The sequence below is a fragment of the Haliotis rubra genome, unplaced genomic scaffold (assembly GCF_003918875.1).
Source record: "Haliotis rubra isolate DU_JTF1 unplaced genomic scaffold, ASM391887v1 Scf1174, whole genome shotgun sequence".
NCBI classification, from domain to species: Eukaryota; Metazoa; Mollusca; class Gastropoda; order Lepetellida; family Haliotidae; genus Haliotis; species Haliotis rubra.
In genome coordinates, this window is record NW_025765086.1 from 93,820 (window position 1) to 109,093 (window position 15,274).

The 15,274-nt window shown below is 35.2% G+C and overlaps 1 protein-coding gene across 1 annotated transcript in view; it reads right to left on the minus strand.

Moving 5' to 3' along the window:
- The window catches only part of LOC124258542, a 92,748-nt gene that overhangs the window by 12,420 nt on the left and 65,054 nt on the right, over positions 1–15,274 (minus strand). Inside the window, exons 15-53 of the mRNA XM_046692614.1 lie at positions 14,287–14,330; positions 14,083–14,103; positions 13,778–13,844; positions 13,343–13,386; positions 13,123–13,143; positions 12,812–12,878; positions 12,376–12,419; positions 12,156–12,176; positions 11,851–11,917; positions 11,416–11,459; positions 11,196–11,216; positions 10,891–10,957; positions 10,460–10,503; positions 10,240–10,260; positions 9,935–10,001; positions 9,502–9,545; positions 9,282–9,302; positions 8,973–9,039; positions 8,539–8,582; positions 8,319–8,339; positions 8,014–8,080; positions 7,580–7,623; positions 5,439–5,459; positions 5,130–5,196; positions 4,699–4,742; positions 4,479–4,499; positions 4,169–4,235; positions 3,740–3,783; positions 3,520–3,540; positions 3,210–3,276; positions 2,779–2,822; positions 2,559–2,579; positions 2,250–2,316; positions 1,821–1,864; positions 1,602–1,622; positions 1,293–1,359; positions 864–907; positions 643–663; positions 334–400 (exon numbers count right to left, since the gene is read on the minus strand). Coding sequence (XP_046548570.1) covers positions 334–400; positions 643–663; positions 864–907; positions 1,293–1,359; positions 1,602–1,622; positions 1,821–1,864; positions 2,250–2,316; positions 2,559–2,579; positions 2,779–2,822; positions 3,210–3,276; positions 3,520–3,540; positions 3,740–3,783; positions 4,169–4,235; positions 4,479–4,499; positions 4,699–4,742; positions 5,130–5,196; positions 5,439–5,459; positions 7,580–7,623; positions 8,014–8,080; positions 8,319–8,339; positions 8,539–8,582; positions 8,973–9,039; positions 9,282–9,302; positions 9,502–9,545; positions 9,935–10,001; positions 10,240–10,260; positions 10,460–10,503; positions 10,891–10,957; positions 11,196–11,216; positions 11,416–11,459; positions 11,851–11,917; positions 12,156–12,176; positions 12,376–12,419; positions 12,812–12,878; positions 13,123–13,143; positions 13,343–13,386; positions 13,778–13,844; positions 14,083–14,103; positions 14,287–14,330 — 1,716 coding nt within the window. The remainder of the gene's footprint in view (positions 1–333; positions 401–642; positions 664–863; positions 908–1,292; positions 1,360–1,601; positions 1,623–1,820; positions 1,865–2,249; positions 2,317–2,558; positions 2,580–2,778; positions 2,823–3,209; positions 3,277–3,519; positions 3,541–3,739; positions 3,784–4,168; positions 4,236–4,478; positions 4,500–4,698; positions 4,743–5,129; positions 5,197–5,438; positions 5,460–7,579; positions 7,624–8,013; positions 8,081–8,318; positions 8,340–8,538; positions 8,583–8,972; positions 9,040–9,281; positions 9,303–9,501; positions 9,546–9,934; positions 10,002–10,239; positions 10,261–10,459; positions 10,504–10,890; positions 10,958–11,195; positions 11,217–11,415; positions 11,460–11,850; positions 11,918–12,155; positions 12,177–12,375; positions 12,420–12,811; positions 12,879–13,122; positions 13,144–13,342; positions 13,387–13,777; positions 13,845–14,082; positions 14,104–14,286; positions 14,331–15,274) is intronic.

Sequence of the window (15,274 nt, forward strand, 5' to 3'; positions counted from 1 at the left end):
GTTTCTACACTGCTTAAGTTAGACAAGTATGATATGATATATGTACAATGTTATAATCAGTGTGAGGATTTCCTTTTAAGTTGTGTTAACACAGCTTTTACGTCAGCATAAACATAAACCACACAGTGTAAATATTCTCACTGGGATGAAAAACTCCATATTAAAGACAACAAAAACATGAATCCAAATAAATTTCATGAAACTATTATTCGAAATATTTACTAGAATAAAGGCAACGTCTACTTTCAAAAGAATATGAAAATGTATTTCAGCGAAACATCTTCTGGCAATACTAATTGTATCATAAGCAGACATTCCAGCTATATCACTCACATTTCACGTTTACCAATACCAGATAGAAGAGCGGGCAAAGCACTCTCAATCACTGTAGGCAGCAGATCTGCAAACAAGGGCAAGTGCTTATAAGCTACACAAAATATTCTTATATTGTGATATGTAACATATACTCCTGGGATTTGGTCTTACTCAGGCTTTCATCTGTGATTTTAAGTCTTGATAATATGTAGCGATACTACAATTGCTCGAACGTTCTTTTTAAATGAAATATGCACAATTCTTTATGATTTCTATCCTGTGTAGCTGAAGTTTGTCCACAACAGTAAATATACCCAGTATACTCACCCCCAACCTGCTTCAGAATACCTGTAAAATGAAACAGATCAGGAAATATGAAGAAGCAGCTGAATCAGCAATGCCTACATAATTGAAAATGTCTTGTACTCAGCGATGTTGTGGAGACAGTTATTTATATCATGTCTTCTTGACTGGATTTATCTGAGTAATACTGATAACTGCTGAATGGAAGAAGCATACAGGGAAGTTAAAATAAGAAGGATGCTTACTTTCGCCGAGTTTCTTCAGTTCATCGAGGATGTTTCTGCGATCGCTGGAATTTGGAATGGGAAATAAACATGCAAGCTGTAGGTTTACTAGTTTCGTGTGGTTTCTACACTGCTTAAGTTAGACAAGTACATGATATATGTACAATGTTATAATCAGTGTGAGGATTTCCTTTTTAAGTTGTGTTAACACAGCTTTTACGTCAGCATAAACATAAACCACACAGTGTAAATATTCTCACTGGGATGAAAACTCCATATTAAAGACAACAAAAACATGAATCCCAAAAATTTCATGAAACTATTATTCGAAATATTTACTAGAATAAAGGCAACGTCTACTTTCAAAAGAATATGAAAATGTATTTCAGCGAAACATCTTCTGGCAATACTAATTGTATCATAAGCAGACATTCCAGCTATATCACTCACATTTCACGTTTACCAATACCAGATAGAAGAGCGGGCAAAGCACTCTCAATCACTGTGGGCAGCAGATCTGCAAACAAGGGCAAGTGCTTATAAGCTACACAAAATATTCTGATATTGTGATATGTAACATATACTCCTGGGATTTGGTCTTACTCAGGCTTTTATTTGTGATTTTAAGTCTTGATAATATGTAGCGATACTACAATTGCACGAACGTTCTTTTTAAATGAAATATGCACAATTCTTTATGATTTCTATCCTGTGTAGCTTAAGTTTGTCCACAACAGTAAGTATACCCAGTATACTCACCCCCAATCTGCTTCAGAATACCTGTAAAATGAAACAGATCAGGAAATATGAAGAAGCAGCTGAATCAGCAATGCCTACATAATTGAAATGTCTTGTACTCAGCGATGTTGTGAGACAGTTATTTATATCATGTCTTCTTGACTGGATTTATCTGAGTAATACTGATAACTGCTGAATGGAAGAAGCATACAGGGAAGTTAAAATAAGAAGGATGCTTACTTTCGCCGAGTTTCTTCAGTTCATCGAGGATGTTTCTGCGATCGCTGGAATTTGGAAAGGGAAATAAACATGCAAGCTGTAGGTTTACTAGTTTCGTGTGGTTTCTACACTGCTTAAGTTAGACAAGTACATGATATATGTACAATGTTATAATCAGTGTGAGGATTTCCTTTAAGTTGTGTTAACACAGCTTTTACGTCAGCATAAACATAAACCACACAGTGTAAATATTCTCACTGGGATGAAAAACTCCATATTAAAGACAACAAAAACATGAATCCAAATAAATTTCATGAAACTATTATTCGAAATATTTACTAGAATAAAGGCAACGTCTACTTTCAAAAGAATATGAAAATGTATTTCAGCGAAACATCTTCTGGCAATACTAACTGTATCATAAGCAGATATCCCAGCTATATCACTCACATTTCACGTTTACCAATACCAGATAGAAGAGCGGGCAAAGCACTCTCAATCACTGTGGGCAGCAGATCTGCAAACAAGGGCAAGTGCTTATAAGCTACACAAAATATTCTTATATTGTGATATGTAACATATACTCCTGGGATTTGGTCTTACTCAGGCTTTCATCTGTGATTTTAAGTCTTGATAATATGTAGCGATACTACAATTGCTCGAACGTTCTTTTTAAATGAAATATGCACAATTCTTTATGATTTCTATCCTGTGTAGCTGAAGTTTGTCCACAACAGTAAATATACCCAGTATACTCACCCCCAACCTGCTTCAGAATACCTGTAAAATGAAACAGATCAGGAAATATGAAGAAGCAGCTGAATCAGCAATGCCTACATAATTGAAAATGTCTTGTACTCAGCGATGTTGTGAGACAGTTATTTATATCATGTCTTCTTGACTGGATTTATCTGAGTAATACTGATAACTGCTGAATGGAAGAAGCATACACGGAAGTTAAAATAAGAAGGATGCTTACTTTCGCCGAGTTTCTTCAGTTCATCGAGGATGTTTCTGCGATCGCTGGAATTTGGAATGGGAAATAAACATGCAAGCTGTAGGTTTACTAGTTTCGTGTGGTTTCTACACTGCTTAAGTTAGACAAGTACATGATATATGTACAATGTTATAATCAGTGTGAGGATTTCCTTTTTAAGTTGTGTTAACACAGCTTTTACGTCAGCATAAACATAAACCACACAGTGTAAATATTCTCACTGGGATGAAAAACTCCATATTAAAGACAACAAAAACATGAATCCAAATAAATTTCATGAAACTATTATTCGAAATATTTACTAGAATAAAGGCAACGTCTACTTTCAAAAGAATATGAAAATGTATTTCAGCGAAACATCTTCTGGCAATACTAATTGTATCATAAGCAGACATTCCAGCTATATCACTCACATTTCACGTTTACCAATACCAGATAGAAGAGCGGGCAAAGCACTCTCAATCACTGTGGGCAGCAGATCTGCAAACAAGGGCAAGTGCTTATAAGCTACACAAAATATTCTGATATTGTGATATGTAACATATACTCCTGGGATTTGGTCTTACTCAGGCTTTTATTTGTGATTTTAAGTCTTGATAATATGTAGCGATACTACAATTGCACGAACGTTCTTTTTAAATGAAATATGCACAATTCTTTATGATTTCTATCCTGTGTAGCTTAAGTTTGTCCACAACAGTAAAGTATACCCAGTATACTCACCCCCAATCTGCTTCAGAATACCTGTAAAATGAAACAGATCAGGAAATATGAAGAAGCAGCTGAATCAGCAATGCCTACATAATTGAAAATGTCTTGTACTCAGCGATGTTGTGAGACAGTTATTTATATCATGTCTTCTTGACTGGATTTATCTGAGTAATACTGATAACTGCTGAATGGAAGAAGCATACAGGGAAGTTAAAATAAGAAGGATGCTTACTTTCGCCGAGTTTCTTCAGTTCATCGAGGATGTTTCTGCGATCGCTGGAATTTGGAATGGGAAATAAACATGCAAGCTGTAGGTTTACTAGTTTCGTGTGGTTTCTACACTGCTTAAGTTAGACAAGTACATGATATATGTACAATGTTATAATCAGTGTGAGGATTTCCTTTTTAAGTTGTGTTAACACAGCTTTTACGTCAGCATAAACATAAACCACACAGTGTAAATATTCTCACTGGGATGAAAACTCCATATTAAAGACAACAAAACATGAATCCAAATAAATTTCATGAAACTATTATTCGAAATATTTACTAGAATAAAGGCAACGTCTACTTTCAAAAGAATATGAAAATGTATTTCAGCGAAACATCTTCTGGCAATACTAACTGTATCATAAGCAGATATCCCAGCTATATCACTCACATTTCACGTTTACCAATACCAGATAGAAGAGCGGGCAAAGCACTCTCAATCACTGTGGGCAGCAGATCTGCAAACAAGGGCAAGTGCTTATAAGCTACACAAAAATATTCTGATATTGTGATATGTAACATATACTCCTGGGATTTGGTCTTACTCAGGCTTTCATCTGTGATTTTAAGTCTTGATAATATGTAGCGATACTACAATTGCACGAACGTTCTTTTTAAATGAAATATGCACAATTCTTTATGATTTCTATCCTGTGTAGCTTAAGTTTGTCCACAACAGTAAATATACCCAGTATACTCACCCCCAACCTGCTTCAGAATACCTGTAAAATGAAACAGATCAGGAAATATGAAGAAGCAGCTGAATCAGCAATGCCTACATAATTGAAAATGTCTTGTACTCAGCGATGTTGTGAGACAGTTATTTATATCATGTCTTCTTGACTGGATTTATCTGAGTAATACTGATAACTGCTGAATGGAAGAAGCATACACGGAAGTTAAAATAAGAAGGATGCTTACTTTCGCCGAGTTTCTTCAGTTCATCGAGGATGTTTCTGCGATCGCTGGAATTTGGAATGGGAAATAAACATGCAAGCTGTAGGTTTACTAGTTTCGTGTGGTTTCTACACTGCTTAAGTTAGACAAGTACATGATATATGTACAATGTTATAATCAGTGTGAGGATTTCCTTTTTAAGTTGTGTTAACACAGCTTTTACGTCAGCATAAACATAAACCACACAGTGTAAATATTCTCACTGGGATGAAAAACTCCATATTAAAGACAACAAAAACATGAATCCAAATAAATTTCATGAAACTATTATTCGAAATATTTACTAGAATAAAGGCAACGTCTACTTTCAAAAGAATATGAAAATGTATTTCAGCGAAACATCTTCTGGCAATACTAACTGTATCATAAGCAGATATTCCAGCTATATCACTCACATTTCACGTTTACCAATACCAGATAGAAGAGCGGGCAAAGCACTCTCAATCACTGTGGGCAGCAGATCTGCAAACAAGGGCAAGTGCTTATAAGCTACACAAAATATTCTGATATTGTGATATGTAACATATACTCCTGGGATTTGGTCTTACTCAGGCTTTTATCTGTGATTTTAAGTCTTGATAATATGTAGCGATACTACAATTGCACGAACGTTCTTTTTAAATGAAATATGCACAATTCTTTATGATTTCTATCCTGTGTAGCTTAAGTTTGTCCACAACAGTAAGTATACCCAGTATACTCACCCCCAACCTGCTTCAGAATACCTGTAAAATGAAACAGATCAGGAAATATGAAGAAGCAGCTGAATCAGCAATGCCTACATAATTGAAATGTCTTGTACTCAGCGATGTTGTGAGACAGTTATTTATATCATGTCTTCTTGACTGGATTTATCTGAGTAATACTGATAACTGCTGAATGGAAGAAGCATACAGGGAAGTTAAAATAAGAAGGATGCTTACTTTCGCCGAGTTTCTTCAGTTCATCGAGGATGTTTCTGCGATCGCTGGAATTTGGAATGGGAAATAAACATGCAAGCTGTAGGTTTACTAGTTTCGTGTGGTTTCTACACTGCTTAAGTTAGACAAGTACATGATATATGTACAATGTTATAATCAGTGTGAGGATTTCCTTTTTAAGTTGTGTTAACACAGCTTTTACGTCAGCATAAACATAAACCACACAGTGTAAATATTCTCACTGGGATGAAAAACTCCATATTAAAGACAACAAAAACATGAATCCAAATAAATTTCATGAAACTATTATTTGAAATATTTACTAGAATAAAGGCAACGTCTACTCTCAAAAGAATATGAAAATGTATTTCAGCGAAACATCTTCCGGCAATACTAACTGTATCATAAGCAGACATTCCAGCTATATCACTCACATTTCACGTTTACCAATACCAGATAGAAGAGCGGGCAAAGCACTCTCAATCACTGTGGGCAGTAGATCTGCAAACAAGGGCAAGTGCTTATAAGCTACACAAAATATTCTGATATTGTGATATGTAACATATACTCCTGGGATTTGGTCTTACTCAGGCTTTTATCTGTGATTTTAAGTCTTGATAATATGTAGCGATACTACAATTGCACGAACGTTCTTTTTAAATGAAATATGCACAATTCTTTATGATTTCTATCCTGTGTAGCTTAAGTTTGTCCACAACAGTAAATATATACCCAGTATACTCACCCCAACCTGCTTCAGAATACCTGTAAAATGAAACAGATCAGGAAATATGAAGAAGCAGCTGAATCAGCAATGCCTACATAATTGAAAATGTCTTGTACTCAGCGATGTTGTGAGACAGTTATTTATATCATGTCTTCTTGACTGGATTTATCTGAGTAATACTGATAACTGCTGAATGGAAGAAGCATACACGGAAGTTAAAATAAGAAGGATGCTTACTTTCGCCGAGTTTCTTCAGTTCATCGAGGATGTTTCTGCGATCGCTGGAATTTGGAATGGGAAATAAACATGCAAGCTGTAGGTTTACTAGTTTCGTGTGGTTTCTACACTGCTTAAGTTAGACAAGTACATGATATATGTACAATGTTATAATCAGTGTGAGGATTTCCTTTTCAAGTTGTGTTAACACAGCTTTTACGTCAGCATAAAACATAAACCACACAGTGTAAATATTCTCACTGGGATGAATAAATCCATATTAAAGACAACAAAAACTGAATCCAAATAAATTTCATCAAACTATCATTTGAAATATTTACTAGAATAAAGGCAACGTCTACTCTCAAAAGAATATGAAAATGTATTTCAGCGAAACATCTTCTGGCAATACTAACTGTATCATAAGCAGATATTCCAGCTATATCACTCACATTTCACGTTTACCAATACCAGATAGAAGAGCGGGCAAAGCACTCTCAATCACTTTGGGCAGCAGATCTGCAAACAAGGGCAAGTGCTTATAAGCTACACAAAATATTCTGATATTGTGATATGTAACATATACTCCTGAGATTTGGTCTTACTCAGGCTTTAATTTGTGATTTTTAAGTCTTGATAATATGTAGCGATACTACAATTGCACGAACGTTCTTTTTAAATGAAATATGCACAATTCTTTATGATTTCTATCCTGTGTAGCTTAAATTTATCCACAACAGTAAATATATACAGTATACTCACCCCCAACCTCCTGCAGAATACCTGTAAAATGAAACAGATCAGGAAATATGAAGAAGCAGCTGAATCAGCAATGCCTACATAATTGAAAATGTCTTGTACTCAGCGATGTTGTGAGACAGTTATTTATATCATGTCTTCTTGACTGGATTTATCTGAGTAATACTGATAACTGCTGAATGGAAGAAGCATACACGGAAGTTAAAATAAGAAGGATGCTTACTTTCGCCGATTTTCTTCAGTTCATCGAGGATGTTTCTGCGATCGCTGGAATTTGGAAAGGGAAATAAACATGCAAGCTGTAGGTTTACTAGTTTCGTGTGGTTTCTACACTGCTTAAGTTATACAAGTACATGAAATATGTACAATGTTATAATCAGTATGAGGATTTCCTTTTCAAGTTGTGTTAACACAGCTTTTACGTCAGCGTTTAAAACATAAACCACATAGTGTAAATATTCTCACTGTGATAAATAAATCCATTTTCACAAAAAAAACATACTGAATCCAAATACATTTTATGAAACTATTATTTGAAATATTTACTAGAATAAAGGCAACGTCTACTCTCAAAAGAATATGAAAATGTATTTCAGCGAAACATCTTCTGGCAATACTAACTGTATCATAAGCAGATATTCCAGCTATATCACTCACATTTCACGTTTACCAATACCAGATAGAAGAGCGGGCAAAGCACTCTCAATCACTTTGGGCAGCAGAACTGCAAACAAGGGCAAGTGCTTATAAACTACACAAATTATTGTGACATTGTGATATGTAACATATACTCCTGAGATTTCGTCTTACTCCGGATTTAATCTGTGTATTTAAGGACATTGGGTAGCGATACTGCAAATGCACGAACGTTCTGTTTAATTGATATATGCACAATTCTTTATGACTTCTATCCTTAGCACTTTCAGTTTATCCACAACAGTCGATATATCCAGTATACTCACCCTCAACCTCCTGCAGAATACCTGTAAAATGAAACAGATCAGGAAATATGAAGAAGCAGCTGAATCAGCAATGCCTACATAATCGAAAATGTCTTGTACTCAGCGATGTTGTGAGACAGTTATTTATATCATGTCTTCTTGACTGGATTTATCTGAGTAATACTGATAACTGCTGAATGGAAGAAGCATACACGGAAGTTAAAATAAGAAGGATGCTTACTTTCGGCGATTTTCTTCAGTTCATCGAGGATGTTTCTGCGATCGCTGGAATTTGGAAAGGGAAATAAACATGCAAGCTGTAGGTTTACTAGTTTCGTGTGGTTTCTACACTGCTTAAGTTATACAAGTACATGAAATATGTACAATGCTATAATCAGTATGAGGATTTCCTTTTCAAGTTGTATTAACACAGCTTTTACGTCAGCGTTTAAAACATAAACCACACAGTGTAAATATTCTCACTGGGATGAAAAACTCCATATTCACAACAATAACAAAATGAATCCCAATACATTTCATGAAACTATTATTTGAAATATTTACTAGAATAAAGGCAACGTCTACTCTCAAAAGAATATGAAAATGTATTTCAGCGAAACATCTTCTGGCAATACTAACTGTATCATAAGCAGACATTCCAGCTATATCACTCACATTTCACGTTTACCAATACCAGATAGAAGAGCGGGCAAAGCACTCTCAATCACTGTGGGCAGCAGAACTGCAAACAAGGGCAACTCCTTATAAGCTACACAAAATATTCTGATATTGTGATATGTAACATATACTCCTGAGATTTGGTCTTACTCAGGCTTTTATCTGTGATTTTAAGTCTTGACAATATGTAGCGATACAACAATTGCACGAACGTTCTTTTTAAATGAAATATGCACAATTCTTTATGATTTCTATCCTGTGTAGCTTAAGTTTGTCCACAACAGTCAATATACCCAGTATACTCACCCCCAATCTGCTTCAGAATAACTGTAAAATGAAACAGATCAGGAAATATCAAGAAGCAGCTGAATCAGCAATGCCTACATAATCGAAAATGTCTTGTACTCAGCGATGTTGTGTGACAGTTATTTATATCATTTCTTCTTGACTGGATTTATCTGAGTAATACTGATAACTGCTGAATGGTAGAAGCATACCCGGAAGTTAAAATAAGAAGGATGCTTACTTTCGCCGATTTTCTCCAGTTCATCGAGGATGTTTCTGCGATCGCTGGAATTTGGAATGGGAAATAAACATGCAAGCTGTAGGTTTACTAGTTTCGTGTGGTTTCTACACTGCTTAAGCTACACAAGTACATGAAATATGTACAATGTTATAATCAGTATGAGGATTTCCTTTTCAAGTTGTATTAACACAGCTTTTACGTCAGCGTTTAAAACATAAACCACATAGTGTAAATATTCTCACTGGGATAAATAAATCCATTTTCACAAAAAAACAAACTGAATCCAAATAAATTTCATGAAACTATTATTTGAAATATTTACTAGAATAAAGGCAACGTCTACTCTCAAAAGAATATGAAAATGTATTTCAGCGAAACATCTTCTGGCAATACTAACTGTATCATAAGCAGATATTCCAGCTATATCACTCACATTTCACGTTTACCAATACCAGATAGAAGAGCGGGCAAAGCACTCTCAATCACTTTGGGCAGCAGAACTGGAAACAAGGGCAAGTGCTTATAAACTACACAAATTATTGTGACATTGTGATATGTAACATATACTCCTGAGATTTGGTCTTACTCAGGATTTAATCTGTGTATTTAAGGACACTGGGTAGCGATACTACAAATGCACGAACTTTCTGTTTAATTGACATATGCACAATTCTTTATGACTTCTATCCTTTGCACTTTAAGTTTATCCACAACAGTCAATATATCCAGTATACTCACCCTCAACCTCCTGCAGAATACCTGTAAAATGAAACAGATCAGGAAATATGAAGAAGCAGCTGAATCAGCAATGCCTACATAATCGAAAATGTCTTGTACTGAGAGATGCAGTGTGACAGTGATTTATATCATTTCTTCTTGACTGGATTTATCTGAGTAATACTGATAACTGCTGAATGGTAGAAACATACACGGAAGTTAAAATACGAAGGATGCTTACTTTCGCCGATTTTCTTCAGTTCATCGAGGATGTTTCTGCGATCGCTGAAATTTGGAATGGGAAATAAACATGCAAGCTGTAGGTGTACTAGTTTCGTGTGGTTTCTACACTGCTTAAGTTAGACAAGTACATGAAATATGTACAATGTTATAATCAGTATGAGGATTTCCTTTTCAAGTTGTGTTAACACAGCTTTTACGTCAGCGTTTAAAACATAAAGCAGACAGTGTAAATATTCTCACTGGGATAAATAAATCCATTTTCACAAAAAACAACTGAATCCAAATAAATTTCATGAAACTATTATTTGAAATATTTACTAGAATAAAGGCAACGTCTACTCTCAAAAGAATATGAAAATGTATTTCAGCGAAACATCTTCTGGCAATACTAACTGTATCATAAGCAGATATTCCAGCTATATCACTCACATTTCACGTTTACCAATACCAGATAGAAGAGCGGGCAAAGCACTCTCAATCACTTTGGGCAGCAGAACTGGAAACAAGGGCAAGTGCTTATAAACTACACAAATTATTGTGACATTGTGATATGTAACATATACTCCTGAGATTTGATCTTACTCAGGATTTTATCTGTGTATTTAAGGACACTGGGTAGCGATACTGCAAATGCACGAACGTTATGTTTAATTGATATATGCACAATTCTTTATGACTTCTATCCTTAGCACTTTCAGTTTATCCACAACAGTCGATATATCCAGTATACTCACCCTCAACCTCCTGCAGAATACCTGTAAAATGAAACAGATCAGGAAATATGAAGAAGCAGCTGAATCAGCAATGCCTACATAATCGAAAATGTCTTGTACTCAGCGATGTTGTGAGACAGTTATTTATATCATGTCTTCTTGATTGGATTTATCTGAGTAATACTGATAACTGCTGAATGGAAGAAGCATACACGGAAGTTAAAATAAGAAGGATGCTTACTTTCGCCGAGTTTCTTCAGTTCATCGAGGATGTTTCTGCGATCGCTGGAATTTCGAATGGGAAATAAAAATGCAAGCTGTAGGTTTAATCAGTTTCGTGTGGTTTCTACACTGCTTAAGTTAGACAAGTACATGATATATGTACAATGTTATAATCAGTGTGAGGATTTCCTTTTTAAGTTGTGTTAACACAGCTTTTACGTCAGCATTTAAAACATAAACCACACAGTGTAAATATTCTCACTGGGATGAAAAACTCCATATTCACAACAATAACAAAATGAATCCCAATACATTTCATGAAACTATTATTCGAAATATTTACTAGAATAAAGACAACGTCTACTTTCAAAAGAATATGAAAATGTATTTTAGCGAAACATCTTCTGGCAATACTAACTGTATCATAAGCAGATATTCAAGCTATATCACTCACATTTCACGTTTACCAAAACCAGATAGAAGAGCGGGCAAAGCACTCTCAATCACTTTGGGCAGTAGAACTGGAAACAAGGACAAGTGCTTATAAACTACACAAGTTATTGTGACATTGTGATATGTAACATATACTCCTGAGATTTCGTCTTACTCAGGCTTTTATCTGTGTATTTAAGGACACTGGGTAGCGATACTACAAATGCACGAACGTTTTGTTTAATTGACATATGCACAATTCTTTATGACTTCTATCCTTAGCACTTTAAGTTTGTCCACAACAGTCGATATATCCAGTATACTCACCCTCAACCTCCTGCAGAATACCTGTAAAATGAAACAGATCAGGAAATATGAAGAAGCAGCTGAATCAGCAATGCCTACATAATCGAAAATGTGATGTACTGAGAGATGCAGTGTGACAGTGATTTATATCATTTCTTCTTGATTGGATTTATCTGAGTAATACTGATAACTGCTGAATGGTAGAAGCATACACGGAAGTTAAAATAAGAAGGATGCTTACTTTCGCCGAGTTTCTTCAGTTCATCGAGGATGTTTCTGCGATCGCTGGAATTTCGAATGGGAAATAAACATGCAAGCTGTAGGTTTAATCAGTTTCGTGTGGTTTCTACACTGCTTAAGTTAGACAAGTACATGATATATGTACAATGTTATAATCAGTGTGAGGATTTCCTTTTTAAGTTGTGTTAACACAGCTTTTACGTCAGCATTTAAACATAAACCACACAGTGTAAATATTCTCACTGGGATGAAAAAATCCATATTCAAGACAACAAAAAAACATGAATCCAAATAAATTTCATGAAACTATTATTCGAAATATTTACTAGAATAAAGGCAACGTCTACTCTCAAAAGAATATGAAAATGTATTTCAGCGAAACATCTTCCGGCAATACTAACTGTATCATAAGCAGATATTCCAGCTATATCACTCACATTTCACGTTTACCAATACCAGATAGAAGAGCGGGCAAAGCACTCTCAATCACTTTGGGCGCTACAACTGGAAATAAATACAAGAGCTTATAAACCACACAAAATATTGTGATATTGTGATATGTAACATATACTCCTGAGATTTGGTCTTACTCAGGCTTTTATTTGTGATTTTAAGTCTTGACACTGGGTAGCGATACTACAAATTGCACGAACGTTCTTTTTAAATGAAATATGCACAATTCTTTATGATTTCTATCCTGTGTAGCTTAAAGTTTATCCACAACAGTCAATATATCCAGTATACTCACCCTCAACCTCCTTCAGAATACCTGTAAAATGAAACAGATCAGGAAATATGAAGAAGCAGCTGAATCAGCAATGCCTACATAATCGAAAATGTCTTGTACTCAGCGATGTTGTGAGACAGTTATCTATATCATTTCTTCTTGATTGGATTTATCTGAGTAATACTGATAACTGCTGAATGGTAGAAGCATACACGGAAGTTAAAATAAGAAGGATGCTTACTTTCGCCGAGTTTCTTCAGTTCATCGAGGATGTTTCTGCGATCGCTGGAATTTGGAATGGGAAATAAACATGCAAGCTGTAGGTTTACTAGTTTCGTGTGGTTTCTACACTGCTTAAGTTAGACAAGTACATGAAATATGTACAATGTTATAATCAGTATGAGGATTTCCTTTTCAAGTTGTGTTAACACAGCTTTTACGTCAGCGTTTAAAACATAAACCACATAGTGTAAATATTCTCACTGGGATAAATAAATCCATTTTCACAAAAAAACATACTGAATCCAAATACATTTTTATGAAACTATTATTTGAAATATTCACTAGAATAAAGGCAACGTCTACTCTCAAAGAATATGAAAATGTATTTCAGCCAGAAACATCTTCTGGCAATAATAACTGTATCATAAGCAGATATTCAAGCTATATCACTCACATTTCACGTTTACCAATACCAGATAGAAGAGCGGGCAAAGCACTCTCAATCACTTTGGGCAGCAGAACTGGAAACAAGGGCAAGTGCTTATAAACTACACAAATTATTGTGACAGTGTGATATGTAACATATACTCCTGAGATTTCGTCTTACTCCGGATTTAATCTGTGTATTTAAGGACACTGGGTAGCGATACTACAAATGCACGAACGTTCTGTTTAATTGACATATGCACAATTCTTTATGACTTCTATCCTTTGCACTTTAAGTTTATCCACAACAGTCAATATATCCATTATACTCACCCTCAACCTCCTGCAGAATACCTGTAAAATGAAACAGATCAGGAAATATGAAGAAGCAGCTGAATCAGCAATGCCTACATAATCGAAAATGTGTTGTACTGAGAGATGCAGTGTGACAGTGATTTATATCATTTCTTCTTGACTGGATTTATCTGAGTAATACTGAGAAGCATACACGGAAGTTAAAATAAGAAGGATGCTTACTTTCGGCGATTTTCTTCAGTTCATCGAGGATGTTTCTGCGATCGCTGGAATTTGGAATGGGAAATAAACATGACAGTAGTAGATTTACTAGTTTTGTGTGGTTCATATTTTGTTTATTCAACAATAGTAGATTTAATATATACAATTGTATAATGAGTGTAATTATTTTATCAACAAGTATTGTACTTCGTTTTGAAGTACCAGAATCCCTCAGATTACCTTTAAAATATATTCAACTGATCGCAAATATTCACCCTTTTGTGAATGCTTCCTCACCAAACGAAAGAAACGTTGAAGACACATCCATGTCAATGATGAAAATTACAGAACTAGGGAAAGTGTAACGTACATCCATTCCACGGTTAATACTTACATATCTCGTCTTCCAATGAGAGCAGTCAGCCCTGCACTGATTAGGCTTGGGGCAACCTCTGAAAGTAGGTATAATTATACATAGATGTAATTATTATTATTAGTAGTAGTAGTAGTAGTAGTAGTAGTAGTAATGAGGTAGTTGTGTATGTAGTGGTAGTGGTAGTGGTAGTAGCAGTAGTAATGAGGTAGTTGAGTACGTAGTGGTAGTGTTAGTGGTAGTAGTAGTGGTAGTAGTAATAGTTGTAGTAGTGGTAGTAGTAATGAGGTAGTTGTGTACGTAGTGGTAGTGGTAGTAGTAGTGGTAGTAGTAGTAGTAATAGTTGTAGTAGTAGTAGTAGTAGTAATGAGGTAGTTGTGTACGTAGTGGTAGTGGTAGTAGTAGTGGTAGTAGTAGTAGTAATAGTTGTATTAGTAGTAGTAATGAGGTAGTTGTGTACGTAGTGGTAGTGGTAGTGGTAGTAGTAGTGGTAGTAGTAGTAGTAATAGTTGTTGTAGTAGTAGTAGTTGTAATGAGGTAGTTGAGTACGTAGTGGTAGAGGCAGAGGTAGTGGTAGTGGTAGTGGTAGTAGTAGTAGTAATGGGGTAGTTGTGTGTACGTAGTGGTAGTGGTAGT